This window comes from Camarhynchus parvulus, chromosome 19 (genome assembly GCF_901933205.1).
Source record: "Camarhynchus parvulus chromosome 19, STF_HiC, whole genome shotgun sequence".
NCBI classification, from domain to species: Eukaryota; Metazoa; Chordata; class Aves; order Passeriformes; family Thraupidae; genus Camarhynchus; species Camarhynchus parvulus.
In genome coordinates, this window is record NC_044589.1 from 10,800,594 (window position 1) to 10,819,064 (window position 18,471).

An 18,471-nucleotide genomic window follows, 5' to 3' on the forward strand; every position below is an offset into this window, starting at 1 on the left:
TGGTGCGGCCCCGCCGCCGCTACGGCGCCCGCCAGGGCCCAACCCCCGCGCGCCGGCAGCGCCTTAAAGGGCCGCGCCCGCAGCCGCGCGCCCCGCCCGCCGCGCCGGGCCCGGCCCCGCTCAGCTCCGCTCGGCCCCGCGGGGTACGGCCCAGGGACATCCCCCCCAAAGCCCGGGGAAGGTCACGGCCGCCTGCGTCCCGCCCGAGGCCGCAAGGTCACTGTGCAACGCCGGGGGCCCCGCGGTGCCCCTCGGCCCGGGGGGCAGAGCCGGGAGCGGGCAGCGGGCAGTGCCGGCCCGTCCGCCCCGCAGCACCGCGGGCACGGACACGGACACGGGCACGGGCACGGACACGGCTCGGGGCGTTCATGGCGCACAGCAGAGCGGGGTTTGGGCTGCAAGGGACCCCCGGTCCCACTCCCTGCCGTGGGCACGGACACCTTCCCACAGTGCAGGCGGCTCCGAGCCCCGCTGTACCCAACAGGTTGTATTTCTTTAAACAGGAGTCTGCAGCCGTGGATGGAAATGTTGGGAAAATGTTTAATTGTAACAAATAATGGTTGGTGATAGGTAAAAAACCCAAACAACCAAACAAAAACCGAACCAAACAAAAACAACAACAAAAACAACAAAAATCCCAACCAACACAAAACAAAAATTCCAACCAAACAAAGGAAGGATGTTCTTTAACGTTTGATCTTTGTCACTTTCAAGCCTAACCAGCAAGAAGGGATATTTAATCCAGGAAACACATAGTAGCTAGCCAGCAAGATGTAAGTGATGTCCATGTATTAGAAAAACAAAGTTTAGGGCTTGACATGATTCAGGGATCTAAGACGTGGGGGAGGAAGTTAATATAGCTTGAGAGGAAGGATGTCACCATTAATAATGGACACAAAGAGTGTGGAATTTATGGGCCACAAGGACATTTGGCAGGAGTCCCCAGGATAAGGAACAACTAATAAAACTGACTAAGTGATTGTGCTGAAATCAGCTCCAAATGGGTAGAAGGTAATTCTGGTAGAGAGGGTCTGTGGCCATCAACCCACAGACCACTGATGCTAGAAATCAACCGACCCCAAAGAAGAGAAAGACTAATGAGCATGGGAAGTGGGGAATCATCAACCAGTAGAGAATACTAATTAGTAAGAGAACTATGTAATTTGTAGCCAATGCACACTAATTCCTTTGTTTGCTAAAATGTATAAATTGTTAAAAGTTTTGATAATTGCCATACATGTTAGGTGGAACTATCCCTCATGTACCCAGCACTGAGTAATGTCAACTTTCTAACCAAACAAACTGATTGGAGAATTTATTTCCCGTTTCTCTGTGTCACTGTCCTGTCTGGCCTTGAACACTTCCAAGAATGGGACAGCCACAGTTTCTCTGGCCAGCCTGTGCCAGACCCTTCCCAGCCTGACAGGGAACAGTTCCTTCCCAGTACCCCATCTAACCCTCTCCTCTGGCAGTGGGAAGCCATTCATTGCCCCTTGGCCTGGCACTCAGACCCTGATAATGATCCCCCCATCTACCTGCAGCCCCCCTGCAAGAACTGGGTGTCCCTCTGAGCACTCCCCAGAGCTGTGGAAGAGCTCTGGGGGGGTGAGGTAGGAGCCAGTCCTGGGACAGAGACAGAGATGCTTTTGTTTTGTGCTGGAGGTCCTGCATTCTGGGGTAGGACAGTACCACCCTGCAGATTTCAGTCTCTTTATTAAGAAAAAGGCATATTACAACAACTTCTAAAGTACAGCTCCATACTCTAGTCTCTGGGTGTTAACACATTCTGAAAAGCACTTGGTTAAAAAGCAAAGTTGACAAGAATATAATCCTGGCAAAAAATGGTGGCATGTAGCAAAATGAACATTCAAATGAAGCAGAGCAGTGTCAAACCTTTGGCATCTGTCCCTCTGCGGCGGCGCTCCCCAGCATGAGGCACAGGCGTTTATTGTTCTCGCTGAGCTCCACAACTCAGCCAAGGACAATATTTTTGCTCCAACGAAACCACAGCTGCTCTGGGACCAGGGGAGCTGAGACCAGAAGTGCTGCCCTCCTCATCTCTCTGCCTGAGCCCTCCCAGGGGTCCCGGCACAGCTCTGGCCAGGCAGAGGTGATGTCCCCACCCCACTGGCGTGCCAGTGACCTTGAAACACACAGACAGGGCTTGTCCGTGTGGGCCAAGGGGGCTGCAGCTCACTGCTGTACCCACAGCCTCTGCTGCTTCAGACATGCAAAGATTTGGGGCATTCCCAGGGCCTGATAGTCTAATTCCTGCGATAATTGCAACAACAGGAAAGGGGAGCTTTCTTGGAAGCTGCAAGATGACTGAAATCTATTGGGAAGAGCCAGGAGGCATAACCACACCCTGGCCAGGGAGGACCAGGCACCGTTTGGGTGTGGGTTGGGTGCACCTCTCACACACCCTGGCAGCTTCGCCCCCTGTTCCTGCCTGAAGGTGCGAGGAGAGGGAGGGTGACACGAAGGGATCAGATGTGGTGGCAGCACCGAGTGCCACCCTCCGTGTCCTGCCCAGAGGCACCATCCCTCCATGGGGCTGGGACAGCAGTGTCCTGCAGGGCCAAAGCTGGCAAGGAGGACACAGGGGCAGAAATGGGGCCCTGGGGAGCAAAGGGCAGCTCTGATGGTGAGGGCACACGGTGCTTTGATGCTTGTGCTTTAACTGGCTGTGGTGTCTGGTGCTCCTCCACAGCTGCTGGGCTCATCGATCCTGAGCTCCTCCTGCTCACCCAGCCACACTCAGCACTGCTGATCTTATCCACAGATCTCAGATGCCTGCGTGAGGCAACCCAGAGGCGTAAGGGAGTTCTCTCCGTCCTGTTGGCAGCCAGGCGCCGACAGTGCAAGAGGGTGACAAGAACAGGCGTGCAGCGAGGCGGCTGCGGCGTCACTACAGCTAGACTGGCTCAGCAGGGCTGCTGGGACTGGAGGGCTGCTGCTCTACGAAAGGCAGGATGGTGTGGCTTCATTGGGGCAGCAGGAGCCAGTTCACAAGGCTGTCTGTACACAAGGACTCTGAAAGGTTCACCTAACCCCCAACAATGAAAGTCCCTTGTTGCGTTGCTGATTTACCTTCCTAGTGTGCAGAGCCTGGGGACAACCTGGGAAAAGCAGAGCAATACCTTCACACTGCTGGCTCCAGCCACTTCAGGCAGGATGTTTCTTGCTGTGCCACTGCCACCTCTCCTGGGCACCGAGGAAAGAGCACCCCTCAGTCCCTCCAGAGCACCCATCAGCTGGGCCATGAACCTGGCTTGGCCTGCCATAAGGCAATTCACAGAAAGCTTCCTTTCCTGGGCCTGGCCCAGGTCAGACTGTCTCAGCACAGAGCCATGCAGCAGTGGGAAGGCTGGGAGCCTGGTGGGGATGGGAAGGACATGGCTGGGAGTGCTTAGGTTAGCCCCAGCAAACACATTCAGAAAATATGGCTTTTTAGGTAACAGGGTCAAGAAGAAGAACTTCCTGACTAATCTGCCCAGGGTTAAATAAGTCCAGGGGGACATGCACCCTGTTGCAGGACTGACTCTGCCACAGCGAGTGCAGTGGGTGCATCTTCTCCCATCCACTGCTCACCTCACACCTGCTGCAAGGTGCATTTGAGACATCCCTTTCTCAGATAGCATTAGGAAAAATAATGATGATAATAACAACAATAATATAATAATAAGGAAAAGAGATATTAGCAAACCAAACACATCAAATCCATAAGCGTCTGCAGAGCTAGAGAGCGGAAGGGGGTACAGAGGAGAGGAGCCCGGCTGTTGGTCAGTAGACAGCTCTCAGCACGTGATGGTTCACACACACAGGACGTTGTTCAACAACCGAGCGTTATTGCTATGCTTCCATTTCCAGTCTAATCATTAAGCTTTACAGCACCAAGCCCTGCCTGTTCCGTCGCTGTGCTCCTCAGTCTGTGCTTTCAGGAGCGCGGCGCAGGCCGGAGCTGTGTGTGCCCTTTGGACTCCTGAGGAGTGCAGAGCACAGACTGATGCACCTACAGATCCCTGTTACACCTTACAGGCTAAGCGGGGAGGCCACGAGAGATCCCACTCCAGGAGGGGAGGGCAGGCCCTGCCTGGGCCCTAGGGGCTCTCAGGCTCCCGGTGGCTCCAGCAGCCTTCTCAGTAAAAAATAGGAATACTGTCTTTTTGAATTTTTTTGGATCATTTTGATCTCTTTGATCATTTTATATAAATACAAAGATTAAAATAATTTATCTCAACATTATTTCTATTACAATCATACAGTGTTTTCCCTTCAAAACAAGTGCATGTATGTGTGTGTGTACATATATATATATATATAAGTGTATATATAGTATCTCTAGAGCTTCCCTCCCCCCTAAGAAAAGCAGCAGTGACTGAAGCAGGTACAGCACGCAAGAGCTGCTCCTTCCTGCTCCAAGGCAAATGTGCCCAAGGAAAAGTGCAGGGCTCACCCTGACGACTCATCTCCAAGCACATTAGATTGGCATGAAGGGGGAGCTGGGGTGCTGGCTCTCCATCCCTTGGGGAACCCCCCTCTGCCCGCCCGCCCGCGGGGCTCCAGACCCGCCCCGCTGGGGACGGACCGGCATGGGGCACTGCAGTGACATCAATCCTTGAGCAAGCTGCTAATTACTGCTGGAGAGGAAAGGGCCCTGCAGCTCAGACAGGGTTGCTTCATTTGCATACTAGGCACTACGGATGATGATTGCTAGGAAGGTATTTACATAGGAGAAGGCTCATACTTCTCCCTCCACTTTTCAATGCTCAGTCATAAACACCATGATCTCATGAAGAAGTTTGTAATAAGAATGCAACATACTGTGTCTATCAGGATTGTCTAGGAAGGACGGGAAGGAGCTGTGCGCACCACAGCTGCAGCAACAGCCGAGCACACAGGGACAGGCATTGCCTCTTTCACCCTAGGACAGGGGAGACAAATCCACAGTAGAACCTCTCAGAACCTGAGAGAAACAGCGATTTCCAGAGGCCAATACGGGCACAACACTCACAGAACTGCGCTGCTGGAGCCCAGGGCTGCTCCCCTCACAGACCTGCCCTCCGTGTTCCCGAAGGGTGGGTGACAGCAGGGCCCCAGCACACCCAGCTCACCCCGAGCGGGGCCTGGCAGAGCCTGCCTGGGTCACTGTGCACAGGGGAACAGCGGGATGCACTCTGCAGCCTTGCTGGCGAGCTCAGGGCTTTCTCCCTCATGTAGCTGCTCCTCAGAGCCCAGCAGGGCGTTACCAGAGCCCCCTATGCTGCCCTGCGCCTGCCCAAGCTGTGCGGGCAGCCTGGGCACGGGGAGCTCTGCAGGGACGGCCTGTGAGCGCCCTGCCGGGCTCCCTGCAGCCTGCGAGGAGAGCTGGGGGCTCCTGGGGCTCTGCACTGCCCAGGCAGCAGCTCCAGATACCTCGGGGGCTGCAAACATTTCCCATTAGAGCTTCCGTGCCCCAGGAGCTGCACACCTCGGCCGGGCTTGAAGCCAGGCTGCTGCCTGAGCACTGCGAGGGGAGCCCTGCCCAGCATGGCTTTGCTGGGCTCTTTCCAAATCCAGAACCCAGGGGTGTGTTAGGGACCATGGGAGCAGCTGGGGAGTCCCAACCCTCAGGTCTTGCCCTCCAAAGCCTGACTAGTCACATAACAGCCAAAGAAAAGGTACAAAAGCCACTAATTTCTGCCCTGCTAGTGCAGCTCATATGCTTCGGGGTTTGTTTTTACTAAAGAGCTGGTTGGCGACTGCTGCTGTCAATCTCATAAAGCATTTTAATAGAGTATATAAATATTGAACTACAAAAATAGACAGCTCTGACTGCACGGACACACTGAGGGTGAGTGCGGGCAGGCCAAGCCTCGCTAGTCTATCGGGTGATGTCTTTCAAGAGGTTTCAAACTGAATTGGAAGGAAATGGGGTCGGATGTCACCCTGCAGCTCCCTCGTGCCCACAGCAGCCGCGAGCGCAGGGAGTCCTGCGGGAGGCTGCTGCCCACGGGCTGGAGCAGGTACAGCTCGCTGGCTGCAGGCAGGGCCGCTCCCGGCCGGCCAGCCAGGCTGGCAGCCACACGCCAGGGTGAGACCTGCCCCTGGAGCTGCCCTGGGCAGCACACGTCCGGCAGCAGCGCAGCGGAGCGACCTTCGCCCTGCCTGGCCGGCAGAGCCCTCCCCTGTAATGGTGTTTCACAACACCCAGGGAGGGACTGCAAAGCTGACAGTTGGGTGGAAATGGGGCAAGGCTGCCCCAGCGGGGTGAAGGCAGCTGGGTATGGCCGCTGTGCTGGGAAGCACGGGAGGCAACGCGGGAGGACCGGGCGCTGCTCAGCCCTCAGCAGCAAGCCCAGACCTGGCTGTGGCTGAGACTGAGAACCACAATGCTGGTGCCGAGGAGAGCACGGGGTGCAGCCCTGCTCCAGCAGCACGTGGAGTCCGGCTGCAGCGGCCGAGGAGCCACGGAGTGTCCAGCAGGACGGCCAGGACGGCACTTGTCCGGCTGCCTTCTCCGAGTCCCGCGTGCGACTGCGATGAGGGGAATCCGTGTTGGAGACAGCGAAACTGCTGAACGGGGAGTGTGGGACAGGGCTGACCAGCACAGCAGCACTGTTCCTGTGGAAGGGCATCCCTCCGTCACCCACGGGATCCACCTCGTTCGGCTGCCTGCGCCCTGCAGAGCCCAGCTGGTGCTGTGCCCGGTGCCGCGATGGCCAGGCTGGGCTCACGCCGCGGGGCCGGGCCGTGCGCTGCGCCGCCGGCTGCTGCTGTGCCCGCTCCCAGCACCCCGGGCCAGGGAAACCAGCCCGGCGCCCACTCGGAGGGCAGCAGCAGCAGGAAAATCTCATTTCAAAAACGCTTCCTCTTCTGTCTTTCTTTCCTTTTTCCTCGCAAGCTCCGGACAGGCGCTCGGACGCGTCCCCCTCACAGCCCGGTGTTGGATGCTCCCCTGTGCCGCGGCATCGCCGGTGACATCCCCGGCTCAGACCTTTCGGGGACCCTCCCGGCTGCCGGTGGGTGGGAGGCGCGTGCAGGGCTCCGCTTTCGGCCGCCCCTTCCTCTCCACCGGGGATGGGGAAGGAGCCTCGGCCGGCGCCGCCCGGTGCCGCCGGGCTCAGGCCGTTCGGGCCGCGCCGTGCCCTCGCCGCTACTCCTGGGCCCGGGGGGCACCGTGGGCACCGGAGCCCTGCCTCTTGCTGGGCTCGCCCTTGGCCGGCCTGGCCCGGGCCGCCGGCTCCTGCCGGGGAGGCCGCTGGCCCCGGGAGGCCGCGGCGGCGCCGGCCGGGGCGCGGGGCGGGCCCGGGGGCTCCGGCGGCGGCGGGCGCTGCAGGCCGTGCGGCCGCGGCGTGTACAGGAACAGCGCCGGGTCGGGCATGGCGTCGTGCTCCTCCTGCGCCGGGTCCCGGGCCCGGGCGCCGTCCCCGGGCGGGCGCCGGGCGGGCGCTCTGTGGCCGCGGCGGCGGGGCCGGGGCTCGGCCGGGGCCTGCTCGGGGGGCACCCGCCCGCCCGCCCGGGGGCCCGGCAGCCGCTGGGCCGTGGCGTGCAGCTGCAGCGAGAGGTAGGCGGCCGCCTCCGTCTGCTTCTGCAGCTCGGTGTCGAGGATGGTGACGCGGTGGCTCCGGCGCTTCAGCTCCTCCAGGAACCGGCGCTCCTTGCTGCGGAGGCTGGAGCGCAGCGCGGCCACCAGCGTCTCCTTGTGCTGCAGCTCCTTGCGCAGCTCCAGGTTGTCCTTCTCCTTCTCCTGCAGCTGCGCCTCCATCGCCCGGCACTTCTCCTCCAGCTCGCGGTCCAGGACATCTGTGGGTCAGGGCACAGAGGGGTCAGGATGGGGAGCGGGGGCTCAGCCCCGCTGCTCCTGGCTGGACGTGGCTGCTGACCACTCCGCGGTGCCAGCATGTCCCAGCAGTGCCACTGAGGCTGCTTGGGTGCTTCTTGAAGTCGGGAAAAAGCTCCCTGTGAGCTGCCCGAGCACGGGCTCACTGCCAGCGCAGGCACAGGAACCCCGGCATGTGTAACACCCAAATGCGGGGTGACAGCAAAAGGCAGTTTCAGTGGAGGATGTTGTTGCCATGAAACCTGCTGCCTCTACCTTGCTGCAGTTTTAAAATTTCCCTAGGTAAGTAGCTTTTCTCCCTAAAAGTGACTGAATGTGTGCAGAGGGTGTGGAGGAGCACACGGGCTGGAAGAGAAAAGGAAATGGTGCAGGGAAACCATCAGCCCAACTTTGGAGAGGCTTGGCCTCAAGCCCTGGGATTCCAGAGCCTGGTTAGTCAGGATGGAGATACAAATCCACGATTACAGAGGAACTGGGCTGCGCTCAGCAGGGAAGGAGCCTCCATCCTGGGACGGGGAGCAAGTTCTGGGGAATGCAGGATGGCCAGGCAGCTTGGGGAATTGGCAGCTTGGGGAACTGGCAGCTTGGCGCTCTGGAGCCAAGCCCAGTGGGCAGCAGGAGGGCTGAGGACTCCTGACCCCAGCCCTGGCTGCCTGCTCCAGCACCCAGCCCTTGGCAGGGTGCAGGCTGGCACCTGCCCACGCTCCCTTGCCTGCCCAGGCCTGCTCCCATCCTCTGCAATAATCTGCTTTTTATGATGTGATTGGCAGCCACTTACAGCCTCAGCTCCTCAGTGTTTCTGCAGCTTTATAATGAGGTCTTAGGGAGGCAGTTGCAGGCAGTAATTATTGCATGAACGGCACTAGAAGAGCAATCATTTGATGGCATCGTAAATGAGGTGCTGCCCCATAAATGTGGCAAAGTGATTGTGCAGCCCTGAAAGGCTGAAGGATGGGCAGGCACCAGGGATGAGACTCGCTGCATTGTGGCTGGTGATGGCACACGGTGGGTTGGGCACCAGGCCTGCCAGCGAAGCCCTCGGGTGCAGAGACGGGACCCCATGGGAGGGGCTGGGAGTTTGGAATTGCCATGGAGCCAGCCCTGGCACTGCGTGAGGGTGCCAAGGACCCCGCTGGCCCCAGTGCGAGCAGCCTGCAGCCACCCTGGGACCGGCTGCCCTGGCACTGAGGACAGAGCACAGGCTGGGGCTTGGTGCCAGGCACCGTGCCCAGGCAGCGCCAGGGAGGAGTTTCTGTTTCATCTGTGGGCAGAGGAGGGAGAGGAGCCAGGCTGCTCCCAGAGCAGCCCCTGCCGGCCGCGGGGCTCCGGGCAGCCCCAGCAGGCTGTGCACGCTGCCTTCCAGTCCTGCCCTCAGCCCCTGCCCCTCAGGCACGGCCCTGAGCCCTCCCTGCAGCCCTGATGGGCCCTCTGGCCGCCGGCTCTTCTGCACCCACACCTGCTCCCCCTTATCTTGTGCCCAAAGCTGTGCTCTTACCTTGTTGGCGGGCCTCCAGCTCCTTCATTTCCAGGTCATGGGTGAGCTCTGGAAGAGAAATCCAGCAGGACTGAGGAGGAGCATCCCACCCATTCTGTGCTCCCCATGTCTTCCTCTGCTCCCTTTGGGGCACTGGACATCACTGTGGCTGCAGTGATATCTCTGCCCAACCTTCATGGGAGTGTGGCCCATGAGCAACATCCACAGGCTGAGCTAAAAATAGGCAATTCTGGCAATTTATATGTTATTAAGCAGCCTCATGGCCAAGACATTGTCTGCGGGATGCTCTACTCCTCTGCCTTTCCTTTTTCTGAAAGAGCTGCTGAACCATTTTCAGTGCTGTAAACCAGGACAAAGAGCAGAGCAATGGATTGAAAATAGACCAAAGTGTAAGCTGCCACCCAAAGCATTTCATAATTTACTGCTCCAGGCTGATCACTGCCTCTGCAAGCAGGGATGGCCTCATCCCAGCACGATGTGCCTGCAGAAGGATGCTGCCCTGCTCCAGGGCAACGTGGAGCATCCAAATCCCTTCCAAATTTCAGGAGCTGCAGCACCTATCTGCCTGCCCAATATGCTGCCTCCTGTCTGCTGCCCTTTGCCTGCTCGCTGTCTAGCCCCAGGATACAGCACCAGGTCACAAAGTGCAGCTCAGGGACCTTCTGGAGTTCACTTTACCCTGCACTCCTACAGACAGTCCCTTTTGAATTATTTATCACAGCCCACCCAACCACTAACAGCCCTGAGCAGAGGAAGAGAGTGGTAGCAGCAGCATTCAGCTGTTTGGGGGCTATTTTTTCCCCTGAAAATGAGTTCAAATGGTTAATCTTTGACCTACATTTTTCTTTTAATCTGCTTTTGTGTTGACTCTAATCCTCATCACTGCCATCCTTCTGAAACCCAACGCTTGTCTCAGGCTGCTCTGCCTGTCTGCCTTGGAAAACAAATCTGTAGTGAGGAGGCAGAAGTACCTGAGACTGTAATGCAGTTTCTGGAAAGCGTTCAGCACTCTCGACTGCCCCAGTGGGAATCAATGGCCATTGTTGTGCTATTTTTCTGAAGCTAAAATAATAGGTTTGGAGTCTCAGATATATTTCAAATGAAAACCAAAGCAGTTGCCTATTTCTGAAGACATCATCCTGCTGAGCAAGTGCAGGGATGATGCACAGCCTGGGGTCCCAGTTTCTGTGCTGGAGCCAGGAGGCTGGTGCTGATCTGCTTCAGTACCATCCCCATGACCCCTGAGGGGCAGCTGAGAACCACCTCTGGGGGAGAGAGAGCATTTCCCACAGGGATACCTCAGCGAGACCAAGGGGACAGTGAAAAAGTCAGAAACAACAGTGCCAGGGCAGCAGGCAAGGCTCCACAGGGCTACACTGAGGAAAAACTGACTTAAAGACTCTACTCTCCTCCTGCAAAGAGCCCCCCAGATAATGACACTCAAATGTCAGGAAAGGTTCCTTAAAACTGCCCAGGGGCTGCCTGGCACTGCTGGCAGAAGCACACACCTCACCCAGGAGGACAGGACCCTCTGGCCAGGTACAGCTGTCCTTGGGTCACACTGGGAAGGGGAGATCACTGTGCAGTGGCTCATTTCAGCCCGTGGGGACAGACCCCTCAACTTTGATTTAGGCAGGAGCACCCGACTGTCTTGTCTGCCTGAAGAGGCCGTAGATGAAACCATTAAAACAATGAAACAGAACAGGAAAAGCTCAGAAAGGATGGTGAAAAATAGCCAATTTTATCAGTGCAGACGTTTCTTTGTTTCCCAGGAACCTGGGAGAATGAGAGGCTGGAAGACAAGGAGTAATTAGCTATGGCTGAATTATTGATGAGAGCAGCAGCACAAGCTGGAATGAGTTCCAGTGGTGGCAGAAGGCTGTGCAGCCATCGCTGCTGCAGGGGTGGCTGCAGGGGACTGTGACCCTGCTGCAGCTGTGCAGGGCGCCGAGCCTCGCCCTGCAGCCTCCTGTGTGCCCTCTGAGCCCCTCGGTGGGCAGCCCGGGCTGCCAGCAGGAGCTGCCTCCGGGAGACTCAGCTCCAGCACCGTGGCCGCCCAGCGCTCACCTGAGCAGTGCTTCTGCAGGCGCAGGATCTCCAGGTGCAGGTCGTGGAGCAGCTCCATCTGCTCCTTCTTCAGGAAAGCGATGTGCCGCTGCACACTCTGGATCTGGTGCTCCAGGGACACGGTCTCCATCGCAACCAAATTCCCAGTCCAGGCCTGCAGGGAGCGGAGATGGCTGGTGATCAAACGTGCAGCAGTGCCCCAGCCCCAGAGCCCTTGTGCGGGGCACAGCCCCTGTGTGAGCCCCTCACAGAGGTGCAGGGTGGTGCCTCCTCTCCTCAACCCTCTCCATGGGCACTGTGGCTGTGGGCAAAGCAGCCCAGGGAATGGCCTCAGCCCTCTCACCTTCCAGTGCCTCTGGGGCCAGCTCCTGTCCTGCCTGCTCTGAGACTGCACAGGCAGGAAAGCCTGCTGCATGAACCCTGGCATCATAGCATGCATGTCTGTTCTGAATTGGCCCTAGGAAATACTTTATCACTGAGTAGGGTACATCTGGGACAGGATTGCTCCTGGTTGTCCCCAGGTGGGAGTTGCACCAGAGACAATTTTGGCTCTCACTTGACAAGCCCCACATTACACAGCAGCAACTGCAGCGAGCGATCCAGCACATGAAAAATACAATATGCTGTGTCTAACCCGATCAGCACTGCATGGCTGGGAGAGTCACGTTGTCTTCCAGGAGAAGGAACATCTTCCCTGGTAATTTGCCTGGCAGACAAGAGCTGCTGGCGGGCTGTGCCAGGCAGCCAGGCTGGGCTGGGCTGGGCCGGGGGTCCGTCCCCACATCATCAGTGGCTGTGGCAAAGCAGCTGCAAAAGCTGCCCACCTGTGCTGCTGCACAGAGAGATAAAAATAGTCCCTGAAAGCCCTTTATTCCAGGAAATACCATTCTGTGGTGTGTGGAATCTGTCCTTGCTCCCTACACACAGCCCAGAAGGAGGGAAGCTGCACAAATCAAGGTAACCTGGCAGAGTGGCTGGACTCAATGACCTGAGAGGTTTTTCTAACCTAAATGATTCTATGTGCCACGAGCCTGAGGGATGGAGTGCATCATGCTGTCCCTGGGCAGCTGCTTCCCACATCTGACTCCAGTTTTCTCTCTACAGAAACTGCAGAACCAAGCGAGCACTGTGGCTCACTGACCATGCTCACCCCTGGCATGGTCACATAGGGCATTTTGCAATTCCTGCACCTGGAATGCATTTAAGATCAATCCCTCAGTAAGGGGTCTTGGCAGTGCCCCAAGGTCAAAGCTTTGTTCCTGCCAAAGGCTCTGTAGATTTGTGACAACTCTACAGTCGGGTCTCCTGTGTTTGATGAGATGTGGGGTGCAGGCTGGCTGGGGACAGCTGAGCACCCAGCCTGCTGGTAAAGAAATGATCCAAAGTGCATTGTCCTGTAGTTGTCCTTATGGAAGGTGTCAAACCCAGCTGTGCCGGGGGGCTGGGGCTGGCCAGGCCATCCTCCTTGGAGGGCTGTATGTCCTGATGGCAGTGCAAGAGTTATGAGAGTTATCTGGCATCTGCCAGGGACCAGGAATACAAACCACCATGGGTACATCCTCCTGCCAGCCCTGGCCGTGGTGGGCTGAGCTTCTTGATGGCAGTTGTGTTCCTCATCTCAGGAAACATCAGAAAGTAGGTTGGCCAAAGCCCAGGGGACACATACTGCTATTTTCAAGCACTTTGTTCTGTCTGGTAGAAATGTCTGTAGTAGAAATGGCTGCAAATTTTCTGTTGAACTTTCCCTTCTCCCCTTAAGTAGGAAATTGTTCTTTTTTTTTAACCAATGAAAATGTTTTCCTTTAAAAATAGTTGATAGATTTCAAGCTGCAAAAAAAGTCAAAGAAAAAAAAATCTGGACTTGAGATCTGTTTGTTGTCTCTGATTTGGAAGCAAAGAGCCTTCATAATTTACCTGTGTATGCAGAAAGAGAAGTCTGTCTCCAGAATTGCAATGGGAAATCCTTAGTGGGTTTGAATTAGCTTTGCTTGTCCAACATGACTTTCATGTTTTCTCTTGAGAAGCAGCTCTCAGCTTGTGGCAGGAACATCTGAAGCCCCACGTGAGGGAGCAAGCACCTTGTTTTGTTTAGCCATGGAGCTCCCACCAGTACTAAGGGCATGGAGCAAGGCAGGGGTGGGACACAGAGGCAAGCAGGGCAGGAGCTGCCTTCACTGGAAATGAGGACAATGCTGGAAACAGTCGTGCTGTTGCCCAAGAGCAGTGAGGGGAGGAGCTCTCCAGAGATTCCAGGGACCTGAGGCTGCTTTTGTTCACCATTTGCAGCCCCATGGGACGGCCGTGTTGTCCCCTCTGCAGGTCCCACAGCTCTGCCTCACAGGTGATGATGCAAGAGCCAGAGCTGTTAAGGAAGATGCAATCTCATCCTGAGGCTTCAGTAACATCAGTGTTGGAGTGTCCCTAACTTTACTTGAGGGCAGTAGATGAACATTTGTGTCCACCTTTTACCCCAAAGGAGTTCAGAACCAAACTCTCAGCAGCTGGTATCCTCCCTCCAAGCTTCTGAAGGCAAGTGGGATTGCAGCAGCATCCTGAGCCTTTAGTTTGATGTGTGCCTTCTGTCATTTCACACAGTTCCCTCCTGGGCGCTGTTGGGAGTTAATAAGGATTAGCTGCTACTGCTGGCTGATTTAACAGTTACAGGGTCACCAGCTCCCAGCTGGTAACACCAAAACTCCCTGTGCCAAGGCTTCAGAACACCCACAATGGTGATGACCAAAAGCCTGTGCAGTGAACCGTGGCAGGAACTTTCACCCTGTGCCACAGGCACGAGAGCCAAAGCACGGTGAGTGGGGCTGTCCTTGCCACCGGCTCCTCCTGCCCCAGCTGGGCGAGCGTGGCTCCCAGGAGGATGGGTGCAGCGAGCAGGGACACAGCTGATGTCCCACTCTGATCGTCCCTGAGCGTGGCTCCCAGGAGGATGGGTGCAGTGAGTAGGGACACGGTTGGTGTCCCACTCTGATCCCTCCCTGAGCGTGGCTCCCAGGAGGATGGGTGTACTGCAGCGAGCAGGGACACGGTTGGTGTCCCACTCTGATCCCTCCCTTGTGCTGTAGCCATTACTTCTCCTTTCCAGACTAGTTCTAAGATGCCAAGGCAACTGGTGGTGGAAGCTCTCACAGTGACTGTACTCTGTGATTTTGACGAGTTACGTATCAGGTTACAACCGTAGAAAACAATGTCATTCATAATAAAAGCCAAGAGTAGGTGATAGTAGTCCTCTTTAGCTTGAAGGATGCTCTGTGCCCTTGTGCTTCTGAGAGTCGTACATGTGCACACGCGGCAGCAAAGGAGGCAGCAGTCAGCTGAGCAGTGTGGCTTGCCCCTATTCAAAGGTGACACCTACAGCCTGAGCTGGCCCCTGCTCCGTGCAGAGCTCTGGCTAAACAGTTCTCTCCAGCTCTGGGGACTGGACGTCCACAGGCTTTGCTCCACCACCAAGAGCTTTCCAGGAACGAGGTTCCCTTGATGATCCCGCAAGATTTTGAGCACAGAACTGATGAGGTGGCACTGGGCTCAGCCCCCTCCAGTTCCCCATGGGGAGTGACCGTGGGCATGGTCTCAGCTGCTGAGCCTTCCTGTGCACCTGCCTCTAAACCACATTTTTTTCCACACTTCTTGTCCTTTCACTATGCAACAATGACCTTTGGCACAAGAATATTGGGAGTCCTGATCTCAGCTGCTTCTTTCAAAATGCTGGTGGAAAACCCCAGTGAGATTTACGATTTAATCCCAATTTATCAAATTCTTATTTCACAAACCAAAATAACTGAAGCAGCCTCTTGGAGCAGCTATGATGACCATTTCAGTTGCAAGTCTACCAAGAGACGATTTCCTTTGCACAGACAGGTTGCTTGAGAGTTTGCTTCCACAGCAAAACTCTGCTTAGATCTGCTGTTCAATGTAAATCAGAATCCCAAAGCTTTGACCCAAGAAAAACGCTCCATCCCAATGATGCATCTGAAAGGGAGATGCAGTATTGCATATCTGTGTACCTCTGTACACACACCATGGTCACACTGTGGTCTGGCCCTTAATCTGTGATTATTATTCCCCATAAATGGCAAATTAGCTGGGAGTCAGGGGGCATGAGGTTTGCAGGAACAGGTCGATAATTTGCCCTGCTGTGGCTGCCAGGAACCGCTTCTCCATCACATTGAAACATACGCAGGAATAAACACTGATACACACTAGAAATCCATAGTGCTTGGTACTGACAGCTCAAATAATATAAACTGCAGCAGTGCCACTAAGCTAGTGTATCTTTAAATGTAGGGAAATCAGGCAAGCAGGAAGCTCAGAAACTTGCAGAAGGTCACAGAGGCAGTGGCGATGCCAGGAATAGAATCCAGAGGTGAAATCCCGGCCTTGGAAAAGTCAGTGGGAAACCTTCCCTGATCTCAGCGGAGGCAGAATTACACTCGGAGTGCTGTTTGCTATTCATTATCTGTCAGTATCTATTTACAGATAAAATCAATACAGATGGTGATTATAAATTATTGTTTCTTGCAATTCTCTGAGCACAACCGCCTGAGGAAAAGCCCCGGTGACGCTCGTCAGGGGGCTGCGGAGGCTGAAGGCAAGTCCGAGCTTTCTCCTCCCGGCTCCGAGGGAATTCGCTATGGATCCGGCTCCGCTCCGGGAGCGGAACCGGGCCCTCACGGCCGCTCCGGGCCGATGCTCCTCCCGGCGGGGGCCCCCGCGGTGCCGCCCGCATGCTGGGCTGGGCAGCGACCCTGCCCGGTGCCGGCTCCGCGCTCCGCAGCGGGCGGCAGAGCCCGGCGGGCTCGGGGGCGGCACGGCCGGGGCGGCCACAGCGCCCGCGGGTCACGCACCGGGAGAGGCAACTTCCAGAACGGGCACGGCGGGGCTGCGGGCAACTTGTGCGGGGCCGGCCCGCGGCCCCGGGACCCCGCCCGCCCCGCGCCCGGCCCGCCCGCCCCGCGGCCCGCGGCCGGTGCCTTACCTGGGGGGCGGCGGGGCCCCACGGGGCGCCCGCTGGGCGTCATGGGCGGCGGGCCGGGGCCGGGCCGGGCCGGGGCCGCGCCGGCTCCGCGCTGCCCGCGCTGCCTGCGGCGGCCCCGCCTCGCCCGGCCCGGCCCCGCCGCCCGTAAACAGGCGGCAACGTGACCGGAACTGGGGAGCTCCGCCGGGGCGGCGGCGGCGGGCGGGCACAGACCCTGCCCCGGGGCCGGGCCGCGGCCGGGGCAGCCGCATCGGGCCGGGGCGCCGCTCCCCGGGACCCTGGGCGGAGCGGGGCTCAGCTCCCGGGACCCTCGCTGCCGCCGGGTCCCGCTCCTCGGGGGTCTCGGGGTGCCGCTCCCCGGGACCCTCGGTGCGGCCGGGCTCCGCTCCCCGCCGCTCCCCGCCGCTCCCCGCCGCTCCCCGCCGCTGTCCGCCGCTGTCCGCGGTGCTGAAGCCGAGGCCGAGGCTGCCCCGGGGTCCCGCGGCCGCCGCCCGCTCAGCCCCGGGCGCGGGGCCCCCCGAGCAGCCCCGGCGGTCAGAGCGGGGCTCTGTGTCTGCGGGGAGGGCGGCGGCCGTGTGTCCCTGCGGGGGCTGCGGTGTCACCGCCACTCGGGGAGATGCCACTCAAATGCGGGCCGCTACCGGCTGCAGCCGGGAAACCGTCAAACCAGCGGGGCTGTGGTCAGAGAGATGGTGATAAAAACTTGTTTACTCGAGTGGTTACTGATTGTTCCTGCCTTTTGTTTGTGGTGCCCAGACCAGCTGGGGCTTCGCATGGAAGGATGACTCAATGCTTTGCGCCTGTGCTCCGGCAGTGAGCAGGGATGCGCCGGCCTGTTCCACGCTGCACGGCGGCGGCGGCGGCACAGCGAAATGGTAGCGTCCTCCCCGTCAGCTGACAGTCTGCTGATTCCCGTTCCCCTAAACCCAAATGTGCCTACAGAGCGCCGTGCTCCTGCTCTGATGCTGAATTGTGCTGCCGTCTCCTGTTAAAGCTGCTGCAGTCCTGCTTATCCTGGTGCGCAACCAGCACACAGAGGACTTGTAGGGGAGCTCACAGATTGTGGTCTGTGGTATCACTCTGCCGTCCCACATCCTTCCCTCCCCTTGAATGCTTCCACGCTCTGGGTGAGGGCTGGTGCTCCACAGATGCAGTGAGGGTGTGCTGTGGCCAATAGACTGCCCTGTGCCTGCAGCTCCAGGTGCGATACAGAAGGTTTGTGACACCTCTGCACAGTAACGAACCAGGACTGGGCCCTCACCTGATGCACGGTGGTGAGGTCCAGCCTGGCCTGTTGTTTCTGGTAGTTGAGAAAGGCTGGGCTTGGTGCTAGGGCTCATCTATGGAGGCTAAGTTTAGTTCACACAAACAAATCATTGAATCAGGAGAAAAGATGAGCAGTGTGGTCTGAAGGTCTGTACATGCATACTCAAGAAGCTCATTTGCAATGACATTATTCAGACAGATCTGCTTGCAGCCCCAGACAATGCAACAGAGAGCTTCAGGGCCTCCTAATGCACACCCAGTCATGCCAACTCCTTTGTGGGCCTCCTCTCAACTTGTGTTCTCTGAAAAATGAGTTCTTCTTGAAACAAGAAGTTGTTAAGGGGTCACAGGTGCTGTGTGAAGGGGGAGAGTGCAGCCGTTCTTGTTCAGAGCAGCACTGTCTCACGTGGAGCCCCTCTCGCCCATCCGTGACCCTCAGGTCAACGCTTGGCAAGGTGCCACTTGTCCCTCTCAGGGCAGCGTGCCATGCTTGGGGTGTGTGGGTGTTTTCAATGTCTCCTTGTGTCTTCCCCTAACCTGTGTGCTAACTTGAGCAGCGGTGAGCTACAGACGGGAGGTGGGGGGAGGAGAGAGGGGAACGTCTGAGTGCATCATGTTTCACAAGGTTTGTACAATTTTCATTGATTTTCCACTGGATAAAAGACAAGCCTGCAGAGAGTCAAGGTCAGGCACTCAGGGACAGAGAGCTGCTCTGTGAATGAGGTCATCGCTCGGGATGCAGCCTGCCGGGCAGGCGGGACAGCAGCAGAGCACAGCGCATCCTCTGCACCCAGCACGGCGCAGGAAATGTCAGCTGCCTCCCCGGCCATCACC

At 57.5% G+C, this 18,471-nt stretch overlaps 1 protein-coding gene across 1 annotated transcript; it reads right to left on the bottom strand.

The window, feature by feature from the left end:
* Positions 1–7,127: 7,127 nt before the first annotated feature.
* On the bottom strand, positions 7,128–11,514 carry CCDC92B (coiled-coil domain containing 92B). The gene is made up of 3 exons (XM_030962753.1): positions 11,385–11,514; positions 9,318–9,365; positions 7,128–7,785 (listed from the first exon to the last, which is right to left on the bottom strand). The coding sequence occupies exons 1-3, from the start codon at positions 11,512–11,514 to the stop codon at positions 7,136–7,138; spliced, it is 828 nt and encodes a 275-aa protein (XP_030818613.1). The 3' UTR covers positions 7,128–7,135.
* Positions 11,515–18,471: the final 6,957 nt, after the last annotated feature.

What these genes read in the sequence shown, in the direction of transcription:
- CCDC92B (XM_030962753.1), bottom strand. Translation starts at nt 11,514, where the DNA reads ATGGAGACCGTGTCCCTGGAGCACCAGATCCAGAGTGTGCAGCGGCAC. An exon ending in CCTGCAGAAGCACTGCTCAG is followed by an intron (nt 9,366 to 11,384) that starts GTGAGCGCTGGG and finishes TTTCTCTTCCAG; the next exon opens with AGCTCACCCATGACCTGGAA. An exon ending in GCTGGAGGCCCGCCAACAAG is followed by an intron (nt 7,786 to 9,317) that starts GTAAGAGCACAG and finishes CCTGACCCACAG; the next exon opens with ATGTCCTGGACCGCGAGCTG.